Here is a 26,566-nt window from a genome sequence, read left to right as displayed (position 1 = left end):
GAAAGGAAATTTACTCTGAAAGTAATAGTTCTCAGACCATTATTCACAATATCTTCCCGCAACCTGTCACAAACAGGTTCATTTAAACAACTGTAAGAGCGTGCCAGAAAACAGGCATTACTGGGCATGCACACCTACGGTAACATAGAAAACACAGGCTTGGTGTTTGCTCTGTTCATACGTATCTGTTTGGAATTTCAAGAATAGTGGGCCATTCCTTGACCATGTGCAACACTGTAGTATGTTGTTCGGAAAGGATATAAAGCATTATTGTATTTAGGGCAACTGTTTCGTCCTATGCTATCCAGATAAGAAATGCAAAATAAGAAAGCTGCCCTTGGCATAATATTCATTTCAAAACTACACTCTGCAACTCAAAGTACCCTAATATTTTGCTATCCCTAATATTTTGCTATGTTGTGACTGTAGCATATTTTTCCTCCACAATGCTGTTATGTAGCATTTCCAATTAGGTTCACATCATACAGCACTGCAAAAAGCTACTACAAAGGAATATTAATTGTTTGCAAAAACGAAAAAAAACTTGTTTGAATACACCGGAACTATGGACAATAAGTTTTCCAAGACTTTTTCAAATGGTATTAAAAATTAACAAGATTACCTATGAAGCCAAGAAACTATATAACTGGCAGTTTATATTCTATTCCAGGTGTAAATATAAAACCTCTTGTGGAGTTACAATGATAAAACACAATGTCCTGCCAATCTCTAATTTACCGAAGAATGGTGTTCTGTAAATTTATGACACAAACAACAGAAAAACACTGTGTTTCACAGAAGGCAGATTTGTAAAATTCTGCTTAAGTTGTCAACATCTTTGACACAAAATATTTTATTCAATATTACTGACCAAATTTGCCTTCTTCATCATCTTCAACTGAACACTGACGTACGTTCGTATGTGTATAGCATTAAGAGATCTTACCTTACGTCAAAAAAGAAACAGAGCATCAGAATACTTCAATAGAACCAGGATTTTGGAAACCCTATTAAAATGCGTAATTCGGCTTAAAGTGCACATTCGTATGTCCAGATTCAAACTGAAGTAGGCCTCTGCCTAGTATTAAGCTTTTCAGTGTGGTTTTCTGGATGCCAATTTTCTTGAGGTACCAGTACTGTATTATCTCATGTTTGGTTCTTTATTATGGCATTATGACAAATGTGCCAGAAGACGAAAACATGCACTTGAAATTCAGCGAACAGTTGAAACTAGCCAATGGTTAAAAAAAAGATACATTGTGTTTCAAATAAATTGGTTGCCTCTGTGAAAAAAATTAATAAAAGCCAAACTTCTTTAGAAAACTGACAAAAATAACTACATTGTTCTGCATGACAATTAACATTTGATTGCCAATAACATGGAGATTAAGTCAGAAAACTGAAACTAGTAACATATGTTAATCTCATATGTGACGTCAGCTCCGTGCATACACGTAAGCCTACTAGCAACTGATGTAAACATTATGATGTCACACTCATCAAAAGCAGTTCATTGTTATGAAGTATTGCATAGTTTTCTTCCTAAGGCCTCTGACACATTTTCCTGTCAGCAGATGCTTGTGTGTGTACTGTTTTGCTGTGAATGGCGCATTTTCTTTTCAATTTAAGTTTCAGTTTGGTGTTTCACTCTCGCTAATGTTTTAATACTGCAGTACTACTCTGCAGTAGTGGGCTAAAGTAAAATTCTTTGTTAGAGTATCAGTTCTTATCAGTCAAAATTAGAAAAATTTAAATGAGAACTAAGACAATAAAAAATTCCTGGAATTCTAAAAAAACAACCTGGTTTTTCCCAGTTTTCTCCCAGATGAAAAAATCCTTGGGTTTTTCCCACATGATCCGGTTGTACCTGTGTGAGCAACAAGTACCCTCATGACATTAGTTTCTGTGTCTGTTGCACTTGAATTTGGTTCTCAGTCTGGTGCAACAGACACATAGGCTAAATCCACATGGGTACTTGCACACAGTATATCATTCTGCACAGGAGCGACTCATGCATTTCAGCACCATACTGTACACATAGTTCTAGCTAATAACAAAGTGTGCTGTGTGAGAATGGGTTGGCAGCCTGAAACTAGTAAGCACTGCAGCAAATATTTTATATCAATGCAACTGAGATGGATGAAATACAGAATTATCCAATTTCCTGGATAAAATACAAAATTATCCAGTTTCCTCACCAATTAATATGCTGTCTGTCCACATGAATGGCCACCGACAAACTTAGGCCAAGAGACAGTTGGACCCTCCAGTAGCTGAACACGCTGCCCAACACACTGTGCTTTATATCAACGACTGCTTCTCAGCCTGCTTCATCTGGATCCTACCTACCAACACCAGCTTCTCATAACCGCGCAGGTGGGAACTCGCCCTGCAGTACCCGTAAGACTCCTGGCCTCAACCAACGTTAGTCCCTTTCCTCCACCTTCTTAACCCCTTCCTTGCTGCCGCTCCAGCACTACACAGACTTCTATTCCACTAAACAAACTTACTAGGGTTTTTGCTCCCCTTCTCTGCTTATCTTCCCCCTCTCCTCCCTTTCCATGAACATCCTGACTGCACCCATAGCTGCAAACCTTGAGAAGAGGTTGTCAGTAACTAGATGGCAAATATGGAGGGGTGTCCAACCAAGTCGCCCCCTCCCCCTCCGCCCTCCCCACTGGCACCCAGAAAATTTAAAAAATCAGAGGCCTGATTTAGGGCTTTAAACACTTTACTTCAGACATTTTCTGATTCTAAATAAAGAAGATGGATTTAATTGATCATATATTTATTTTTGTTTCCATATTAAAATTAATCAAAATTATCATCTTCAATCGAGGAAACTACTTCAACCTCAATGTCAATCACACTTCCAATGAATGTGAAGGGGGAATCTACTGTTGATGATCCTGCCACCCCATCCATGTTTACTACTGTCTGCTGCTTCATTTCTGTCTCACAGAAACCATCGTACACTTTTTTGTTGTCATCGCCCTTCCGTGTGGTGGTAGCCCAAGTAATGTGCTGATGACACATTTTTCCAGAGACTGATAATGAATCCTGTTGTCACTGTTGTCAATGAATTGAAAAATGAGGGAATTTATTTTATTTGTGTCACTGCTGCTGGTGCAAAGCAACACAGCATTTTTTGTAGGGAGTCACGTTTCTGTATAATGCTTCTTAACTGACTTCAAACATTGCAGAGATGCTCCTCTGCCTCACAGTGTGTGACAACTTCCTACATTCTGCTTCTAGTCCACTCCATTTAGTAAACTAACACATGTAAAGACAACATGTAACACTACAGACAGAGAAAAAACAAACACTACCATTGCATAGTGGCATCTGACAATAGCAGGTCAAGAAAATTGTTCCTCCAACCTATATACTGACACAGCTGGGGAACACTGGTTTTGTGTTGCCAAGGTACTAACAACACGTTGCGAACATTGATGGTCTAATACTAGCTGCAAATCATGTTACGAACTCTGTGTAAATGTGCATTTAGTACACCATGAGGACAAAATTATTCGTAGGTAGGTTTACCGCATACTCATGAAGGAAACAATTACCATCTATAAAACATTTTAGTAGCAAATGATTAGCAAATGTATATAGTACCTTTTTCAATATTTTGAAACATCAAATTGTAATATGTCTACTTGAGTATTTTTTGGTGAATCCTTAATTATGGACACTACATAATAGTTAGAAGCCACGTGCATCTAGCAGGCCTACCCTCACACTACCATGTCCCTGTAGCTCCCACAACAAGTGCTACATCTTCCACTGCCCCTACCTTGCAATCTCTCCCCTGCCCCCGTCCCTGCCCATTGCTGCCTCCTTGGCCCCATCAGATTTCTTCTGTCATCAGGCACAGATGTAGCCCGTAGTCCGCCCACAGCGGCCAGAGACAGTGGACATATGTGTGAGTTGTGCTTGTGTGAATGTGTGTTTTCCCCTGTGGAAGAAGGCCTTTTGGCCCAAAAGTTTTTTGTTGTGCCTGTCTGTGACTTGATGTCTCCTCTATATAGTGTATAGCAGTCTATCTTTTCATAATACTGTTGTTATTCTATCCTGGACTTTCTGCTGTTTGATACAATATGGAAGGCTAGAGATAGATGTCTCGTTCACAACAAGACCATTAGAGGTGAAGCATAATCGTACTGTACTTGGTAATACGCAGTTCTGAAAGAAGATTCTAGATCTGAAAACCTAAGGTACAGTGGAGTGCTGATGATTAACTTAACACAATCTGCATCAGAAATTCAATGTTCCTGCCAGATAATTTATTTTTGTTCTATAACTATGTTAAGTTACTCTCATTATCCCTCCTCCAAGGTGTTGGTAACCAACCCGAACGTTATCACTGACAAATAAAGCCCATGTCTGGCACAAATCTATATTTGCATACTTACTTTGCCCAATATTCTGGCTTCATTGCATCTGAAACCTTCGGATTATAATCAAAGATTGCAGATACAATAGCAAGTTCTATTTTGACATATACAGCATGTCCCAAGTTGTGTACTTGAGCTATGCTATGCAGTTCATGCAGAAGTTCTATCTGTTCTCGTCGATCTGTACGTTTTTTGCCTCTTGCTGCTATTATCTCATTCAACTTTTTAAGGACCAAATTTGTATCAATTTCAGCATCTTTTGCAAACATTTTTGGCTTCTCCTGTAAGAAAAGACAATGTGTGTCAAATACAATTTATACTACAATGACTAAAGCAAAGTGAATTTTGATGATAATCTATAAACATAATTCAGAAACAAACAGCGAAAGACTGTTTGAAACAAACTCCATAGCAGAGGACATCTATGTCCTCAGAATGACTTTTCACTCTGCACAGCCATGTGCATTGGTTTCAAGTTTCCTGGTAATCAAAATTGGGATGTGAACCTGGAAACACCCACAGTCAATTGCTCACTGACTGAGCAACCCATGCATGACTCATGACTAGCTCTCACATCTTTAATTCTGCCAGGTATGCAGGACAACTTCTATTAAGTTTGTGAAGTAGGAGAGTGGTACCAGCAGAAGTAAAGCTGTGACAGCTGGTCATGAATGTTGCCCAGATAGCTTAGTTTATAGAACAATTGTTCACAAAAGGTAAAGGTTAAGGGTTTCTGTCTCAGTCCAATACATGGTTTTAATCTTCCAAAACGTTTTAACATTTATGTCTGTTGTAGATAACCAAAATCTCATATCTATCCATCATCAATATCCTCTCATATATGTTTATGAAGGCAGAAAAATATAAACTGTAATTTTTAGGGAAAAGCAGGGTTCAACAGCCCAAGTTTCAAATGGACAAAGGTTGGGAAGAAAATAGGTATGTCCTTTTCGAAGGGATTATCGTGGCATTTTCCGTAATCAGTTAGCAAACACACAAAACCTGAATCGGATGGCATGACAGAGACTCAAATTTCACTCCTCTCAGATAGGAGTCCATTGGCTTAATACCTGTGCAACCTTCCTGGGCAACTACAATGAAAAAGTGTCATCCAAATACCAGTAAAAAATCAATAATATACATATTTCATTTGTGGCTTTTTATCATCTTTTAACATTTACCTTGTGAGTAACAAATGCTTGGGCCAACCATATGCCTGATCCTGTAGCAGATATGATCTGCTTCTATGGCATATCAAATTTACTGGCACAGCTGCGAACAGGAGACAATGATATGACCAGATATCAAGTACATTTACTGTGAACCCAACACTTCATTTTTCCTAGTGTGGTAATACTTGATGGTCACTGCTAATTTCAGTCTGAAGATTGTTATTCTCATTTATTGTAGTCTGTGTTTGCTTCACTAGAGCAATGAAGCTTTTCCTTGAAAATACAGTCAAGACCGCATTTAATAATGCCAGTGTGACTGACAGGCAAGGGAACTAATGATACTGCCAAAGAACTGAGGTGTGAAAAAACTTCATTCTGGAATTTGAAAATTTGTACTTCCACAATACAATTAGTTCTAGAGATTACTCAACCTGTCTTCAATTTAACTGTGCTGTCCCAAATAAATGTTAAGAAGAGCAATCCCCAAATTCTAAATACTAAACTGAACTGTAACTTGCATACAGAAGTGCAGTTACCCAAAAGGAGGTAATGATGTATGAAGACCAATATTGTTAATCAATATTCAGAACAGGGTAGTAACATTTATTACATGTTTTACCACTTTCAGAAAAGGAAGTAAATTTCTGTTTCTGAAAAACATCTGTATAATATTAATAAGATGGCAAAATACACACGAAACTCCAAGTAATGACTCTCAGGCAATCTTTCTGAGGTAAGGGGTAGCAAGAAGAAAGTAAACATTTACATTATATAACAAAAAGCAAGTTATAAGCATTGGGTGCAAAGATAACTTAAAGATGATTAGTGGCATCACTCAAAAGTAATGGAACCTAGGAGTTCCCTTTACCAATACCTGAGAGTAAAATGTTTCCACAATTTTTCTCTGTTCACTCTTCAATATTAAAAATGTGCCTTTTTGAACAATAACTGCGGCAGAGTAACTTCACTGCAGGGCTAAATTATTTTCTAACTAACCCTACAACAAATAAGATGATCTTATATCAGTACCTAAGATAGTAAAATTTAAATATTTTATGTTCCCTGCAAGAGCAAGTACATTCAGCTAGATATCCCTAAAGTGAAAACTGTTTTACTGAACTAGCTGAAGATGTTTATGCTATTTATTTTCTTGTCAAACAATTGAAGAAACAATATCTCCACAATTACTACAGTAGTAGACCTTGGGAGCAATATGCAACTTCACTCAATTTGTCCACATCAGATGCTTTCAACTACGAGGTGGGAATAAATCAACGTAACGTATCACAACTGGTAAACATTTTCCATAAAAAACATTATTCTGCCAAAATACACACAAGCAAGTCACTGAAGTTTGGAAGGTAGGAGAAAGGTACTGGCAGCATTGAAGCAGTGGAGACAGGGTGTGGGTAGTACCTCGATAACTCACTCAGTAATAGTCCTGCCCACAAAAGGCAATGCTCCAGGTTATAATACTAGTTTGCAACATAGTTTCAACTTGCAGGAACTATCAAAGAAAGTAATATTAAACATTAATTTGTCTATGAAGAGTATAATGACATATCTTAGATTCATAGACAAAAATCCTTAGTTCATTACAAAGGATATCCCTTCTAAAACTTGTCAGGTGCACTTTCTTTCTTGTTTTGGCAAATGTATACAATATGTACCTGGAGTCAGCACAAACGAACACTGGCCATCATGTGATGCACAGTATCGAAGGAAAGCATTGTTTTGGGTCTTGTTACAAACAAAGTAATTTTTAAAGCGGAATTTTATGTGCCCATTCTACGGAATGGTCCCAAATTAGCCTAGAGTGATATTTGTTTTATCAGTATTTATCAACAGTGAAAGTAAGACATGAAGAAGAATCAGAACTCTAACAAAGACTGAGTGCTGCTGCATGGTGGTAGCAGACAGCACGGGCCAGGGCAGCATTTGAGTTGTTGCAAGAGTACTTGTTAGTCTTTGCGTTTTACTGCCTCTGTCAATTTATATAGATAAAACAAATACCAAACTAGACTAATTTGAGACCATTCTATTGAATGGACATGTATACTTTCAAAAATAATAATAATTTTGTATGTTCATCGGGAAACAAACTGACACTTTATATCAACAGTGGGTGTCGCATGAGAGATTCGACTCCAGCTACACACAGCAAAAACCAAATTACGAATATCTGCCGAGACACCAGAGAAAATGCACCTGACGATTCCTAGGAAAGATACTCTGTATACCACAAACGAATATGACAATACCCAAAACTTACTTATAGACAGTGCTTAGTTCATTCTGACATTTATATTACTTTCATTAATGAAATGTGCATGCTATTTTAAAGCAAATACAACTTACTGAAGGAATTGCAACACCCCCTCTAACAGTTTCCCATTCTCCTTCGGCATCTTCTTCTTCTTCCTTCCTTCGTGTTCTCTCTTTCTCCTTTCGTTCCTTTTTGTCTTTGCGTTCCTTTTTTTCCTCTTCCTCCTTGTCTGTAGTTCTAATAAGAAATAGGATAATAAAGTGCAGTAGGCAATGACCCAAATACAAACACTTATTAGAATATCAGATATCTCCTTATTCCCATTTTTCTTTCATACATACTTTTTCAAGAAGCGTTCTCGGAGATTCACGTTATACTTATCATCATCATCGCTACTTTCCGATTCAGATTCGGTACTTGAACCCCAGTCAGTGGAACTATCACTTCCTTCATCTTCATCGCCAGATTTCTGTAAAATAAAAAAAAATATTCTTATAAGTAAATCTGTTCATTAGAGATATAATACTATGTATAAATAGAGTAATCAAATAAAACTAACCTTCAAGAACTTGCTAGAATCAAAAGTGCTTCCTTCTGACCCAGCTTTCTTAAATGTAGCCGAGGGCTTCTCATCTTCTTCAGAATCTCCTTCATCTTCTAAAGATAGCAGAAAAAATAGAGATAATTTGTTGGACACAACATCGTCATTACTACCACCAACACCACCACCACTATGCTCTAAAACCCTAGATGAAATTACAAAAATTGCAATTTAAAACAAAGATTTTCAGAAACAACTGTAACCAATTGCCTTTTGTGATAGTTCAATTTTTATTATACCTGGATTAAAGTTGCCTAGCAATTCATCATCAGATGGTATACTATTTTACTGATAGTTTGTAGCACTGTGGGGTTTGTCCTGCAGCTAGGGCAAGACGAAAAAAACAAAACAAGCAAGCACTGAAAGTAATGATGTATAAGAAATATTTTCATTCAATTAGGAGTTACAGTTAGTAGAATCCATTGGTTTAATCCTGATGCACAAGGTACTTTGAAAAATATAATTTCTACTTTGCTGACTTCACAGCACTCTACAAACTTTGCACAGCAACAACTTCCAAGTGCTTAACAGGGTGTAAACAAATCAAAGGCCTGAGTTAATGTTCCGGTCAACACTTGCAATTTGGAAAGTTGCACATGGATGCTTTGGTTGGTACCAAGCGCCGTGGGTTTCGAATCCGTGCTAGACGGCATGGAACTCAATGATCACTAGAAGTCACTGCAGCAGTCACACCGTAAGCCATGGCTGCGGGCGCTCCTGGGCCCGAGTCTAACGTGAGGGCGCGACTGTGGAGCACGTGGTCCCAGCAGCCAATAGAGACATACCCTGTTGTGTATTTAGGCAGCTGCATCTCACTCAGCGAGATAGTCTGGTATTCGCGTTGATTCAGTTGACATCTCGCTTACAGACATTGTGTTTACGTTGAGTGTGATTACTTCCCTTTTACAATTGTGCGTCACTTCAGTTTTGTGAGGTTGTCTCTTGTGGCCCTGTCGCTTAATACTTTGTTGTTGATCTTGGTGTCTTGCTCGGTTGTCTGTCGTTGTGCTTGTCCTTCCATTCCCATTTGTTCGTATTGTTTGTTCGCGGGCCGCTCCCATAGGTCCCGCCACGTTTGCATTAGCAGCAAGCCCGCGAATAAAATATTTATATGAACTCATCTTTAATGTATTAGTTCCCATTAAGTACGACATTAAGGAATGCCGGCCAGAATGGAACTTATTTCAGGGCTTGATTTTGTCCACCACACCTAGAACATTATTGTTTCTTCTCTAAGCTCTCTACTTCAGCGGTTGTCCCACTGTACAGCATCAAGGTGTTACCAACAACATAGCAGTGATAACACATTATTTAATGAAACCATAGTTGCTACTCACCGTATAGCCAAGATGCTGAGTCATAGAAAGGCACAAGAAAAAGACTGTGGGAAAGTTAGCTTTCAGCCAACAAGGCCTTTGTCAATAGTAAACACCACACACACACACACACACACACACACACACACACACACACGTCCACAGTCTCCTACAGCTAGAGCCTGTTACATTCCATCAGCATAGAGGCCAGCTACTGCCCATTGCTCAACAATCATTCTGATGCAGATTTTGTTATTAACAGTAACTAACTGTGGGATAATATAATCTCGAGCAAATCCATTCACATGTACATTTCTATATTACTTAACTTCTTATGACCTAATACATTATTTTTTATTATTCAATTTGCGTCTGTTATAGGTATGTTAGTGTACATGTTAATTAGGCAGAGGTATGTAAACCTTCTTGACCTGGGTTTGGTGATGTCTCTGATGCTGTCAGTTGATAACTGTTCTTTATAGAGAGCTTTTTAGGGAGCTGTAGAGAAAGGCAGAGACTGGAATACCAGATGAATATTACTCTCTTTCCAATTCTGAAGGTGGCAGGGAGCAAAAGGCTATTTACAATTTTTATAGAAACCAGACGGCACTTATAAGAGTCGAGGGGCATGAAAGGGAAGCAGTGGTTGGGAAGGGAGTGAGACATGGTTGTAGCCTATCCCCGAAGTTCTTCGGTATGTATATTAAGCAAACAGTAAAAGAAACAAAAGAAAAACTTGGAGTAGGAATTAAAATACACAGAGAATAAATTAAAACTTTGAGGATTGCCAATGACATTGTAATTCTGTCTGAAACAGCAAAGGATCTGGAAGACCTGTTGAACAGAATGGAAAGTGTCTGGAAAGGAGGATATAAAATGAACATCAACAAAACCAAAACGAGCATAATGGAATGTAGTCTAATTAAATCAGGAGATGCTAAGGGCATTATATTAGGAAATGAGACACTTCAAGTAGTAGATGAGTTTTGCTATTTGGGGAGCAAAATAACTGATGATGGTCGAAGTAGAGAGGATATAAAATGTAGGCTTGCAATGGCAAGGAAAGCGTTTCTGAAGAAGAGAATGACACCGAGTACAGATTTAAGTGTCAGGAAGTCTTTTCTGTAAGTATTTGTATGGATTGTAGCAATGTTTAGAAGTGAAGCATGGACGATAAATAGTTTAGAGAAGAAAAGGATAAAAGCTTTCAAAATGTGGTGCTACAGAAGAATGCTGGAGATCAGATGGATAGACCACGTAACTAATGAGGAGGTTCTGAATAGAATTGGGGAGAAGAGGAATTTATGGCACAACTTGACTTGAAGAAGGGGATTGGTTGGTAGGACATGTTCTGAGGCATCAATGAATCACCAATTTAGTATTGGATAGCAGTGCTGAGGGTAAAAATGGTAGAGGGAGACCAAGAGATGAATGCATTAAGCAGATTCAGAAGGATGTAAGTTGCAGTAGGTACTTCGAGATGAAGAAGCTTGCACAGGATAGGGTAGCATGGAGAGCTGCATCAAAAGAGTCCCTGGACTGAAGACCACAACAACATTGGGGTTTTAGGGATGTGCAGCATTTATTACTTTCAATTTACAATTGCACCCTATTTTAATTGATTTAAAATTCCTGCCAGTCTTAAAAATGGCCATTTATTCGATGCCGCGGGAAACCTATCTCTATCTGGCAAAATTGGATTCAATTGGCAGCAGCAGGGCACTGATGTGATGAACATTAGTTGTAGGGATTCACAAGCTTGCTAACACTGTCTCCATCCTGCTCCACCATCACAAACCCAAAACACTGTCTCATCTACGAGGGCGGTTCAGAAAGTAACCTCCGATTGGTCACAGTGCGGGTTGTGGGGGGAGTAGCAACGCCATCTGTGCGTTCAAGCACTCAACAGGTCAGTCGGCATCAAGCCGTGGTCGAGTGAACGTCGTACCTGCGCTAGTTTAGTTTTTGTGGCAGTTTGAAATGTGTGCTGCAATAGAAAACCCCGCCAAATGTGAAGTGGGTACTGTCATAAGGTTTTTTACAGCCAAAGGATATTCTGCAGCAGCTATTCATCGTGAGCTTTGTGCCGTGTACGGACCAAGAGTTATGAGTGAAGAAGTTGTCCGTGAATGGGTACGTTTATTTAAAAGTGGACGAGAAAACGTTCATGATGAAGAGAGGAGTGGTAGACCATCATTGGTGACTGACGAACTCGTTCAGACAGTTGATGCAAAAGTTCGTGAAAATCGACGTTTCTCAATGTCGGAGTTGTCTACTGGTTTTCCACAGATTTCTAAGACTCTCTTGTACGAGATAGTGACAGCAAGATTGGGTTACCGTAAGTTCTGTGCACGATGGGTGCCCAAAATTCTTACCGACCACCACAAAACTCAAAGAATGGCCTCTGCATTAGACTTTCTGTCACGTTATGAGGACGAAGGAGAACCATTGTTAAACAGAATCGTGACCGGTGACGAAACCTGGATTAAGTACGTGAACCCTGAGACAAAAGAACAATCAAAGATGTGGGCACATTCAAATTCGCCTACCAAACCAAGAAAAGCCTCGCAAGATTTTTCTGCCAGAAAACTGATGGCAACGGTGTTTTGGGATGCCAAAGGGGTGTTGTTGGTTGAATTCATGGAACGTGGTACGACCATTAATCAAGACGTGTACTGTGAAACAATAAAAAAGTTACGACGGGCTATACAGAACAAACGCCGTGGTATGCTGACTTCCGGTATCGTTTTTTTGCACGATAACGCCCGTCCTCACTCTGCTCGCAGAACAACGGCCCTTCTTGAGTCCTTCAAGTGGGACGTTATCAACCATCCACCTTACAGCCCAGACCTGGCGCCAAGTGATTATCACCTCTTCATGCATTTGAAGAAATGGCTCGGGTCACAGTGGTTTGATGACGACGAAGAGCTCAAAAATGCGGTCACAGGCTGGCTCCAGGCACAAGCGGGTGATTTTTATGCAGAAGGAATTTCAAAGCTTGTGAAGAGATACGATAAGTGCCTCAATCGCTATGGAGACTATGTAGAAAAATAGTGCAAAGATGTAGTTGTAAGATGTATATATTAAAATATTTTTATTTAACTTGGTGTATTTTTTTAAATCAACCAGAGGTTACTTTCTGAACGGCCCTCGTATAATGTGTCATTGCAGTCTATGGTGATAGTGAACTTTATTTTGAAAACGAGTTGTGTTATTGGTAACAGCACAACATTTTTGCTTGTAGCTAGTTTCATAATGGAAAAAATAAAAGGTTTTCATCTGATGCAGGCTCTAAATTGAAAGTAACAGCATATGCAGATGAACATGCGAACAGAGCAGCTAAGCGGCATTTTGGCCCTCCACCAACAGAAAAGACACTGTGACTGGCAGGCTAGTAAAGAAGACCTGAAGAAAATGAAGACTAAACGTGCAAATAGAGGACTGAATGCAAAGTGGCCAAAACAAGAAAATTATGAATTGAAATTGATTCACGGACACCATCAAAATGGCACTGGAATTTATACAAAAATGATTCAAATACATGCTCATAAACTAGCACTACTACTGAACTTAACAGACTTTGGAGTGGATTGGTGCTGTAGATTTATGAAGCATCATGGACTTGGCATGCAAACCAAAACCAAAAACCTCAGAAAATGCCACAAGAGTACAAAGAGAATATTAGCTTTCTCTCGTTTTTTATTCAACACTGAATGAAAACCAGTGTGATGCTAAGCCAAATAGCGGATATGGACAAAACTTCTCTGACATTTGATGTGTCAAGTAATGGAACTGTTGCGGTGCTAAAACTGTAACTATAAAAAAGTGGAGATCAAAAAATGCACTACTCTGTTTTCTTTCCGTGTTGTGCTGATGGTCCCAAATTTAATCCAATGACCATATTCAAGTGCAAAACAATGCCAAAAACTTCTGTAATACTGCCAGATGGTGGTGTTCACACACATGACAAGGGTTGGGTGCATCAGGCTAGTATAAAATAACCTAACCTAACCTAGTTCTCTTCTTGCGCTAGATCAGTTTATTATCTGTAATTTGAAAAATTCTGTGAAAGAGAAATTGAGAGAGGGAAACACAGAGCTTGCTGTTATTCCAGAAGGACTTACTTCGCAAACGCAACCTCCTGATGTCTCAATAAACAAACCATTTAAAGTGTGCATGAGAGAGGGAAGGACCAAATGGCAGATCAATGAAACCCAACATGAATTCATGCTGAAGGGAGCTTTAAAATGACCTACACTCAAGAAAGTGAATCAGTGGGCAAAACAGTTGTGGTCTAGAGTGAGAGAAGACATTATTGTTAAATCTATCAAGAAGTGCATAATAAGTAACACTTTTGATGGCAATGAAAACCATCTTATATATGAAAAGGACAATAACAACAACAAAGAAGAAGAAGGAGAAGAAAAAAAGATCAGATGATGATTTTCAGGGATTTTAAGGTCAGTTCGGATTTATAAACCAAGAATTTTTTTGTAATCTGGCTTTGCAACCTAGTAACAAAAATGTTAAAAATATTGTTTTTAAAAAACTGCTTAAAAATTAAGTGTCTCTTATAATCCATAGTGTCTTATAGTACATAAAATATGGTAAATAATACATCAAATGGAAGAGCAACTCAGTTTTGTTCATATACCTGTACGCATGCACATCCACCATTTCCTCTGCCTTTCACTAAAAAGTGCTAGTATCAAAGATGGTGACTAGGGTGAGCAGAAAGCATTTTATATTTGCAAGGACTGAATCTGCAGTTACAATGCAATGTGTATTCCGTATTAAGTTCCACTGTTATCCTATAAGTGACGATAACAGGTATAGATGGTATCATCAGTTTAAAGACACCAGCTGTCTTGGGAACGGGAAAAGTGCAGAACAATGAAGAGTGACTGACAAATGTGTTGAACAAGTGAGATCGAGTTTCACGCATGGACCCAAAAATCAGTCTACTTATGAATTAGCAATTCCAGTGCAATCTGTGTGGAGACTTTTATTAGGACATTTACAACTATTCCATTATTATTTGCAGATGTTACAAGTTCTAAATCATAAGGCTATGCTTCACGTGCCAAATACACAAACAAAATGTTTGAGCACGATGCAGATTTTTCGGATCTTGTCATCTTCAGTGGTAAATCGTCATTTCAGCTACCGTATTTACTCGAATCTAAGCCGCACTTTTTTTCTGGTTTTTGTAATCCAAAAAACCGGCTGCGGCTTAGAATCGAGTGCAAAGCAAGAGGGAGTTCTGAAAAATGTTGGTGGGTGCCGCCACAACTAACTTCTGTCGTCGAATATATGTAGTGCCACACAGGCATGCTTTGTAGACACAAAAATAAATACTGGTACCAAAATCACTGCGTCAGTAAATAAATTAAAAAAAAAGAAAGTGGAAGACGAGCCTTTTTCCTCCGCTCAGAGTTTCGACCACTGCGTTTTGGTACATTATCCAACGAAGTAAATACAAATTCTGTATTGTTGATCTTCGAATGTAGCAGCATTTCAATGTACTACGAAAATCCGACTGGCAAGACTGTTTGGGATGTTTGTCAATATGGCCAACTCTATGTTCTGAATTTTTTCCTACCTGTGAGAAGAGATGGTTGCTAATAGGAGCTTTTATGAATTGTGAATCACATGTAGTATTCCCTTCGCCATAAGATTAATACGAATATAAACATTTTGCCACATATTGTTTCGAGTTTACCACTATCTCATTTAAATCCTGTCTGCCTAATAAACTACGAAACTAGAGTGAGACAATAGCAAACGCGGAAGAATATACATATCATGTCATGTTTATATTCGTATTATTCTTATGCCTGATAGTGATACAGTCAGAAATGAAGCACGGCAATTGACTAGATTTTTAAATCTAAGATGACTAATTTCTGTGCAGAATGTAATGAACTAAAGAGGCGCCTGCAAAGATTTTCAAATGGAGAAAAATTTTCGCTAAAATTTCGTTCAGAACATCGTCTATCATACGCAGTCTATTATTTGGTTCTTGTTGATCATTATCAAAGAAAGAAGTAGTGTAAGTAACAACAAATGTTTTGCTAATGAGACGACTCCTCTCTATTTTTTATTTGTAAGCGGCGGTAGCGCGCACAAAAGCAAGCCACTCCGCGAGCGGCGACAGGCCGTAAACACGCACTACCAGAATGCGACAAACAATGCACGACACAGTACAGTAATGCATTTTCAGCTTAGAGTGACGTAAACACCTATAACAAAGAGAACGGCACTTATCAGATCAAAGAAAAATAAGCAATCAATTCAAACCAGACGAAGCACGTGAAAAAGGAAGGATATCCGTATAAATACGGACGGAGCGCGTGACGCGTAGCAATGGCTACCTGGTAAACCGTAACTGCTAAGCTTACGACTTGAACCAAACTACTGCAGCTGTATCGTCATTCATTCGACCTAAATTGTGTGTCATATTACAACTAGGCGAACTTTGTTTCGATTTGGAGGTGCGACCTAAAACTTTTCTCTCCCCTTGATTTTCGAGTCTCAAATTTCAGGTGCGGCTTAGATTCGGAAAAAATTTTTTTCCTTGATTTCGAGTCTCATTTTTCAGGTGCGGCTTCGATTCGAGTAAATACGGTATGTGGAAAAGTAAACATACACAATGTGCACATCTGGAGGTAAGCAAATAACCATGAGATGGTACAGATGAAAGGTTCACCTAAACTGAATGTTTTTGTGCCGTGTCCCAAGATTTCTTTGTCGGTGAAGCAACAGTAACTGAAATTTCTTACCTTGTTGCACTAGAACTATGGCTCTTCCTTCATTTGGAAGAAACAGAACCATAGAACATTATTTGGCAGCAAGATGGTACACTGCCTCACTGGCGTAACTCAGTATGCAACTGGTTAAATGACATAATATCCGACTGCTGGACTGGTTGCAAGGGGCTGGATGACAAGCCTTTTTCGCATGGGCAGCATGTCCACCCAATCTGTCACCACACAATTTTTATCTTAGGCGGATCATGAAAAGTCCTGTGTATGTGCCTCCGCTATCAGTTAATCTAGCTGATTTAATAAACACGATTGAATCAACTCTTGCAACAATTACTCCAGACACACTGATCAAGGTTTGGAAAGAACTCGCCTAATGATTATTTATGCCATGTGACATATGGTGCTGACATTTAACACTTATAAAAAAACTGCTCGACTTACTCTTTCATTTGACATATTATTTATAATTGTAAGTTGAATGTGATAAGTGCCACAAAGCCTTAAAAACCTGGGATTCGTTTTGAAACACCCAGAAAATCCAACAAATAACTGACGGCATGGTAAGTGTTGAGATTAAGTTGTGGTAGGCCCAATCATATGAAACAGAAAACTGATAACAAAAAGATTCAGCTGCATATTATCATCATTATTACTTATCTTTTACATCAAAGAAACAATGGAGGAAGCAAAAAAGTAATTCCAGACTAGGAACAAAAGTGCAACGGGAAGAGACAGCTGTGTCATAGTTCATAATGAACATAGCCTTTCTGGCCTAAAGCAGGGATTTGGTTGGGCTGTTTCGGGGAAAGAGACCAATCTGCGAGGTCATTGGTCTCATCGGATTAGGGAAGGATGTCGGCCGTGCCCTTTCAACGGAACCATCCCGGAATTTGCCTGGAGCGATTTAGGGAAATCACGGAAAACCTAAATCCGGATGGCCCGACGCGGGATTGAACCGTCGTCCTCCCGAATGCGAGTCCAGTGTCTAACCACCTTGCTCGGTAAAAGCAGGGATTCCCACACTTTTTGTCACTGCGTAGCATTTGACATCATTAAAAATTGGAGTGTACCACTACAGCCTGTTCACTCTTTAATGAACCCTGAAGTGGAAGGTTCAGCAATGACCACCACAGGGATGAGAAACGGCACGGGGGGAATAATTTTTCACCATATCACTCAGTGCAAACAACACATAACAGTACAGTGCCGAGCAATTACTATGTACGGTAGAAGTGTGACACACATAAGTAATGAGATTTAGTGGAAGCCTTTTTTTTTTTTTTAAATTCATACTTGTAGCAAATGACAAAGTTAAATTAAGCTGGTTGAGACACAAATATTCAATGAATAAAAAAGAAATAACATTTAAAATACTTATTAAACTTTTACAACACAAATAATATAAAACAGTTGCACAAGAGAGGAATAACTCCACGTTCAGCCTGTCAAAGATACCTTCTAAACAGACCAACATTTACAACAACTGATAATTAGTGAAAAAATTTGTGTGTTTGTTTTTGTCACCTAGAAAAATAAAATTTTCCGATCTCAGTTCCATCATTCAGTTAAAAATCTTGCAATGAGAGAGCCATCTTACTTCAGTGTGAAGAAGCAAACTTTTAAATTTACGTCCCATATCTTCACACAATAGTGTAAATATCCATGAGTTTAAGAGCTCTTGTCTTGATGAAGTTTATTACCTTTATGGCATCTGTCAAAACAATATGAAGAGTTTCGGGTGTATCCTTAAAAGGCAATGCTTCTTGCTGTATTATACGATATCTGCTTTGACAATCAGGCCCAATTTTCTTCACTTTTGCTGCCAGCTCAGCTAAGTGACCAAACATTTCCCTTGGCCCCTTCTGTACAAATGCTAACATATATTTGCGAAAGAATAACTACTTTTAACAAATAATCACATTCAAAATGTTTTCTGCTGTAGCATTTGACTCAAGTGATTTGCAAAATAAAAACTCTTCTCTTATATTTTCATGATATGAAAACATACAAAGACAAGTAACCCTGCCATTTTTGTGACATCTGTACTCTTGAATATTTTAGGGGATGAAATACACGCACTCTTGCAATTGTAATAAAAATTTTTCTTCACTATTGGAAAACATGTCTTCAATTCTCCTGTTTCCCCATTTCTTTGGCCACATTTTCCATCAACTCTGCTTGAACCACATTGCTAGATATGAGTAAGAGACACTCACCAATTGTGCGAGTTCTTCCTCCTAGTAAAGTCTGAGATTTTTATCGGGTTAGTATGAGTGTTAATAGAATTTACCATGAATTGTGATTCTTTTCACAAAACACAGATTTTCTCAGAAAAAAGTAAGTTTATCAACTAACTCAGAGAACTTGGATAACAAATGGAACATGGATAACATAAAAAAAACACTTTGTGCTTTGATTTGAAAGCATTTCTAACTGTACTACATGCTGGGGAATCGTGTCGTCGCTGGTTTCTGTACCAGCCTTTTCTATGAAGTCACATTTTCAGTAGCTTTCATCATACTTTAAGTCAGGGTTGGTTTATGTTTTCTAACTGCATCCTTGGAGGTAGGGGCCTCCATGGCTTTAAAAACACTTCACGTTAACTTAAAAACACAATCGTGTACAAGTCACACAATAAAGTTAGTATCATAGGGCCACATACAAAGAAATGACAATAACAAAAATAAAATATTTACTGTGTAATGACTGCTGCAGTGGCACACATTAGTACACCACATAATTTGGGAGCAGTTGCAAAGTACCATGAAAACTTTCAGCTACATATAGGCGAGACCCCATAAAAATATCACCAACATCAATACAAGATGAATAATTCCTGGCCAAGGCAATAACAATCAATGAAGGGAGGGTGCTGAGGCTACAATCCGACCTTCCTGTATCCTATGTACAGTCCAAAACAAACATTCTGCAGTAAACCCATTTCCTTTAACATTATATACATGCCTCTTTTACCAATCAGTTTTCTCACTACCATTTTACTTTAAAAATAAGAGAATGATTTTACTTATACGGGAATGGTTTGTTTACTTGTATGTGTACCGCCTGAAACATCCTTGCATACTGCAGTCTGGAAACCCCTGGTCTCAAGGAAAGAAGAGTTATAAAACCTGTCAATGCAACTGACCCCTGACTTTGTACGTGAACTGTGTCAAGGCTAAAGAAAACAAAGACAATATTGATCAGTAGTGTTAGGACAGACTGGTGAGCTGTTAAATGCTAAAATTAAGAAGATATAGTACGAGAGTGAAATATTTCAGTTGAGGCAAGAAAAGGAATACAAAGAGTACAAGCATTGACTAAGAAGCCTTTGAAACTTCCTGGCAGATTAAAACTGTGTGCCGGACCGAGACTCTAACTCGGGACCTTTGCCTTTCGCGGGCAAGTGCTCTACCATCTGAGCTACCCAAGCACGACTCACGCCCCCTCCTCGCAGATTTACTTCCACCAGTACCTTGTCTCCTACCTTCCAAACTTTACAGAAGCTCTCCTTGCAGGACTAGCACTCCTGAAAGAAAGTATATTGTGGAGACATGGCTTAGCCACAGCCTGGGGGATGTTTCCAGAATGACATTTTCACTCCGCAGCGGAGTGTACGCTGATATGAAACTTCCTGGCAGATTAAAGCTCAGATGGTAGAGCACTTGCCCATGAAAGGCAAAGGTCCCGAGTTCGAGTCTCGCTCTGCCACACAGTTTTAATCTGCCAGGAAGTTTCACATCAGCACACACTCCGCTGCAGAGTGAAAATCTCATTCTGATAAGAAGCCTTTCTTCTTCTGAGAAAGGAGTTTCCAAAACTGTATGGTGAGTCAACAGCAATGTTCGTAAGTGAAATACAGACCGACAGGAAAAAAAAAGAGGAACCATTTGATATGTGGTACAGCAGAAAAAAAATTAAAAATTTAGTAACAGATAACTTGTTCTACAGGAGGTACTAGAAAGAAAAGGGCAGGAAAGGCATCTATGAAAAATCTTTACCATAAGATAGAGATGGGCTCAGGTATATATAAATCTTGTTAATGAAAGGGGACAACAAGTGGGAAAAATACCACTAGTATAAAGCACTTGTTCAGCATAGGAAGAAAAGAAACTTTAAATAAACATCATAATATTTAAAACAATAAACTCACCTTTAACATCTTCTTCTTCATCATCGTCCTGATCCGGATTTTCTCTGAACTTGGAAATATCATCTTCAAATTCCTTATTGTATTTTCGTAATTTTTGCCGAAGAGATGTCAGAGATTTTGAGTTATTTTTTGACATGTTTTTCCTGTAATTAACATTTGGCTTCAGAGAAGTCTACCTACATTTTAGTGGAAATGATAATTTCTAGGAAATATGTAACCAGGGTGTAATATTTTGAGGTTTATACCTTCCTTCACGATCTTCCCACATTTCATTAATGAAATCTTCCATTTCAACAAGACAACGAATAAAAAATCGTGGATTCTGTCCATTTTCTTCCTTATTTATAACAGGGATAGCTTTCGTATGAGCTCGCTGTAGATCTTCAAAACCTGCCACAAAAAATTTAGTTTGACTAAGATGAAAATTTTCAAACATCTATGAAAATTTACATACACCTATCTAAAGGATAAATATTTTCTATGGAAACAACCAAGTACAATGTCTGTTCATCCCGTTTCTTCTAGCACTAACCATCACGACCATCATTTTCATATGTCAACACAAATAGTGGTGGAATACAAAAGTGTTCTCAAAACCACAACACAATAACTTAAAAAACTGAAATCTGTGTTTATTAATCACCCAACAAAGTAATGTTACCACTTTATAATAGGTACTTACCACCTATAATGTACTTACTGGAAGATCATAGTTTGTGTAGGATATGTAATTTTTACTGTCAGGCAAGTAATATTCAGATATATGCTAATATTTTCTATATTCATATTTTTGACATGGGTTGGCAACAAGAGGAAAAACATCATGAAGTGTAAGTACAGTGCCACTATAATTCTTTAAAATCACAAACCAACCGGCATTTGCAGTTGCAAGAATGGAGGTGAAATGTAAAATCATTTTGAGGTTTAACAACAAATAGTTCTGGATGCATTTGCAACTAGTAAGTACCTATAACATAGTCTGAGTTTCTTCCAATACTGAACTTATACACCTGTCTGTATGGCAGGGCATGATAAGAGTACAGTTTGTGAACAACATATATTATTCCTCCCATCCTCACCCTAGGATTGCAGAGGATGCATCTGCCCTTCCCTGCATGTCACTGGATATACCCTTGGTAGTGGGGAAAAAATCTGGTTTCTCCAAAAGTTTGCCATTTATGCTATCAGCAACAGCATCACTATGGCTTTTTAGTTAATTTTATACCTTACATTAAACATAACTCAATTTTTTTATATGGGCTACATTTACATATTTATGCAGCTCACTAAAACACTTACTTGACAGCATGCTGCTCATATCCTTGATTTTCTTGTAGTTCCTTATTTGCTTTATTATGTTGGTAAGCTCTTCATATCTTTTCTCCTTGGCAGATCTGACAACTCGTTTTGTATCTTCTTCTTCATCACTAAACTGCAACGTTTAGGGGGGAAAAAAAAAATTGGAAGTTTACTACACAGCTCGGTTTACACAAAGTTTGGGTCTTTTTAAGTGAGCAGTAGAGAAAAATACCACACACTATGATGCCACTGGGAGAGCTGTCCACACAATAACAAACAAAATGTACTTTATGATAACAATTATTTATGGATCACGAATGCAGAACTGTACGTGGTATTTAATTTTACTGTACAAAAGAGGGAACATAAATATGAATCTAATGAACAATAAAACAGAGAACTAGGCTATATGAAATGTAACAGTCAGTCATTTTTGTGGTTTTTAAAAAAACTTGTGTGCAACCAGTTAGCTGACTGTTACATTTAATATAATTGCATGCACGGTTGCTGAGTGCAAGGCCACAAAATGTTTAAAACATCAAACAGAGAACCATAAATGAGTCAAAATTGTCTGTTTTTGTTCAAAACATACATTAAGTTATATTCAAACATATTATTCAGCAAAAATTGTGAATATAACAACAATATTACAAGTTTCCATGTCTAAATCATGACCAACATGATATGCTCAAAATTATAAGAACATCGCTAAATTGATGAAGTCCAAAAAATTACATAACCCACAGAAATTGTTCAAATTGATGCAATTACTATAGATGGAAATAACAAGAGAATCAAACAGTTTGGCGTACCAAAAGCCGATGGATACTAAGAATAGTATCAATTAATGGAATGTATCAGGTAATAGTTATAAGATGGTTATATAATTCAAGAATACACTAAACAGATTTAGAATGATATAGGTTGCTGTAGTTACTCGGAGATGAAGAAGCTTGCACAGTGTAGAGTAGCATGAAGAGCTGCATCAAACCCCTCTCTGGACTGAAGACAATAATAACGATGACACGACACTTCTCACAATATATGTTGTAAATTGGCTTTGGAGCATTTTTTCTCAATTTATGAACATCTCATTGATTACCGGCTGTTTCACCCTTCCCTAGTCCATACATGGTAAGTTTGTACTGTGGGTATAGACAGACAGACAGACAGACAGACAGACAGACACACACACACACACACACACACACACACACACACACACACACTGAAAATGACGTGGTCTCGAGGTTCATCTAATATCTGTTTTCGCAGTACTTACAAACCTATTCAATTTCATTTTAATATCAACAAATTATGTGAATAGACACTTGTGACTCATGTAGAAACTACTAAGTAAGTACCAGTTAACTTCCTGTTTACATTTATTACATTCATGAACTGTTTTGCACTGAGGATGCCACAAAAGTAAATCTCTCCCCTGGCCTGACAATGGTGTAACATATTTGGGCCAACGGAAAGATCCGATTCTGCCCGTCTTCTCTGATTCATGACATAATGGTGTTGTGGTGGGTGACGTCACTAAGGCGGGGAGTGTTTGAGTTGGCTGTGTAAGAAGATGTAGTGTTGTACTTGATGGTGCCCTCTGGTGATGGATGTGGCAAGTTTGATGTGTAGTATTGGGTTAATTTGAGTTTTGGTTGTCACTGTGCTAATGTGGTTTTGAGTTTAGGTAGTTGGTGCAGTAACAGTGCTTGTTGAAGCATTTTCAGTGGTTAAAAAAAAAAAAACCGAAAAGAAAAGGTTGTCTGGCTGTGTGTGTGTGTGTGTGTGTGTGTGTGTGTGTGTGTGTGTGTAGGAGCGCGCACGCGCACCTTCGCGAGTGGGCGTGCGCAAGTGGTGGCCTACATAGGTGGCTTTCTGCCGGAAGCTTTTGTTGGTAAGAAATTTTTGTTTTGGTTTCATTCTAATTGTTTTATGTGCTGTATATTTATGGTGCGTTGATTGTGTTTTAACTGATGTAGTGATTATGGGATACTTGGGTTTTTGAGTTGCTGGAGTTTCGGTTCCACTTTTCGAAACTGTAGGTGTTAGTTTTTTGGTTTCTATAGCTGTGGTTGAGCTTTTTAGGTCAAGGAAAATGTTCGATTCTTGTCATTTTGCTGGTGTAGTGGAATGCTGGTATTTAATTTTTTACATTATTTGTTTTGGGATGGTGCAGTATCTTTTTTATTATTCTATATTTAGCTTGTCCCCACCCTAAAAACCCAATTTTCCACAGTTGTCTCATTAATTTTGTTTTATTTTTCAATGAGATGTTATTGTGTTTTGTCTGCATTTGTTGGCATGTTTATGTAGTGATGTCTTTGTCATTTTATGTACGCTGGAAATAGCCATTCCCACCAAACTGATGATGTCATGACTCAAAACTGATGGATGGAATCAGATGCTTCTGCAATGCCACATATTCTAATAATTTGTGAAGAAGTATCAAGAAAATTACTAATAATTTAATATATTTAAGGAGTTTATAAATTTGGGTAAATCTGTGAACACACAACTATTTTCCACTAATATATTTGATTTTAATGGAGAGAAAGACAAAGTGACATCTAAACTGGGTGAAAATGAACAATACCAAACTCAGCTTAAAAATTATGCTCTTTGTCGGAGATTTACTCAGACAAAGAAATAGACTTACCACCTTCAATTGAAAGTCATTTTTTTAGGAGAAAACAGAAGAACGATCCAACTATTATAGTTGACAACTCTAGTACATATGCTTAAATATCTAACTGAATTTAAACTAGTCAGCCCTTATTAAGGTTTCAAAAGTGTTGTACGAAAATGGAACATAGCTTCTCTTTATTGCCATACCAGTTAAAAGTTATATTATAATCATAAAATATAAGCTCTCACTTAACAACGCATTACTCAAATTTCCCTCTAAGGAAATTATATGGGTAAATCCAAATCATGCACAAACATTAATGCTCCAATAACAACAGACATGAACCATTAATTCATTTAAAGAACTTCACTGGTTTCACCTAAAGTAGTTTATGGAGTAGTTTATGGACACCAAGAAAAATGTAAATCAGGATAGCTAAATGAGTTATCTGAATTCAGCTCCTTCAAATTTGGTATGGGTTACATAATGCCTTCCTTCTCTTATTTTGTTGTTGTTGATTTATGATACACGTATCCCGCAAAATACTTTCCGACATCTTTTTATTATGTTAACACAGACGTTTTAGTTATTTACACATAAAAGCACATTAAATATTGGCCTCAGGTTGTACTGACATCAGCTTATCACCACAACAAAAAATTTATGGAGACAGGTGTCAATCCCCCACTCAAACCACAAGTTCAGGTCCAGCCTAATTAATAAAATTACACCCATATTTCGGTATTATATTTACTAGTTACTAAATTTATCCATAATGCTGAACAGTTACAAATTTTATCAATCATTTATACAAACTCTCATATAATGAGTAAGTTGTTTATTCACACAGATTGTTTACATAATAATACTAGATACTTCATCATAACTGTTGCTGCATCATTCAACGACAACTATCTAATTTTGTCATGTAACATATTCTATTTTAGCAGTATTTGATCTAAAAGCTGCTAAATGTTTCTATGGCTTAGAATATTTATCACTTGCGAATTTATTTTATCACCCTGACTGAAATCTTTAATGGAGTATCCACTGGAAAAGTAATGTGTGTAAATAGTTTTTGTTCCCCTCCAACAAGAACACTGAGGGTTTTTTTTTTTTTTTTCCTTAACTTAATAACAGTGGCTTTTCAAATCTCTATAGCTACTACATCAAAATTTTGTCATCACAAAGCACAAGACTGATGATACTTATTGATTATTTAGTGAGAAAAACATACGAATAGCAAAATGTCGCAAAATATTGAAGTTTTAGCTATGCTATTACAAATCATCTGTATGTCAACCAGCAGCAGCATGAAGAGCATCTAGACGATAACTAAATTTGTCAAGCTTTAGACACGTATCTGCTTTCATAGAAGTTACGGCAACTCTTATTCTGTCCTTCACTTCTTCTACGTAATGAGGTACAGGGAAGATGCACACACTTTCCTTCACATATCCCCACATGAAGAAGTAGCATGGGGCCATGCCTGGCGATCTTGCAGGCCATGAATGCAGGGCAGTGTCTCAGCGTCCCATGAATATAGCTCAAGAGGGTGCATAAGACTCCAAGACACTGTCCTGCATTCTTTGCCTCAAGACTGCCAAACATGACCCCATACGAGTTTTGTCTTGTGGAGATATGTGAAGAAGAGTCTGTTCATCTTCACCTTACCTCATGACACACATGAAATGAACAACAGATAAAAATCAGCCATAACTTCTGTAAAATTAGAACCACTGTGTAAAGTTATGATGAATTTAGTTTTCTTTGTGCTCCTGCTGGTGGACACATACAGCATTTGTAATAGCATAACTAAAGAGTTAATATTTTGGAATTTATACTATATTTTTAGTATGTTTTTATCAATAATATGGAGTTTTGAAGTCGAGTCATTCTTTTAGAATCTCTCTCTCTCTCTCTCTGTATAAATGTTTCTGTTGTTGTTGTTGTTAGGACATTG

General features: G+C 37.8%; 1 protein-coding gene across 1 annotated transcript in view; it reads right to left on the bottom strand.

Annotated features, from left to right (window-relative positions):
• LOC124711253 (eukaryotic translation initiation factor 3 subunit C) overlaps positions 1-26,566 on the bottom strand; it is a 78,306-nt gene that overhangs the window by 51,073 nt on the left and 667 nt on the right. The window contains exons 3-9 of the mRNA XM_047241223.1: positions 21,972-22,104; positions 20,918-21,062; positions 20,673-20,815; positions 8,398-8,495; positions 8,180-8,307; positions 7,931-8,075; positions 4,419-4,681 (exon numbers count right to left, since the gene is read on the bottom strand). Coding sequence (XP_047097179.1) covers positions 4,419-4,681; positions 7,931-8,075; positions 8,180-8,307; positions 8,398-8,495; positions 20,673-20,815; positions 20,918-21,062; positions 21,972-22,104 — 1,055 coding nt within the window. The remainder of the gene's footprint in view (positions 1-4,418; positions 4,682-7,930; positions 8,076-8,179; positions 8,308-8,397; positions 8,496-20,672; positions 20,816-20,917; positions 21,063-21,971; positions 22,105-26,566) is intronic.

Source organism: Schistocerca piceifrons, chromosome 8, assembly GCF_021461385.2.
Source record: "Schistocerca piceifrons isolate TAMUIC-IGC-003096 chromosome 8, iqSchPice1.1, whole genome shotgun sequence".
Lineage (NCBI taxonomy): Eukaryota > Metazoa > Arthropoda > Insecta > Orthoptera > Acrididae > Schistocerca > Schistocerca piceifrons.
Note: the sequence above shows the minus strand (reverse complement) of the source record. Positions and strands in the feature narration are given on the sequence as shown.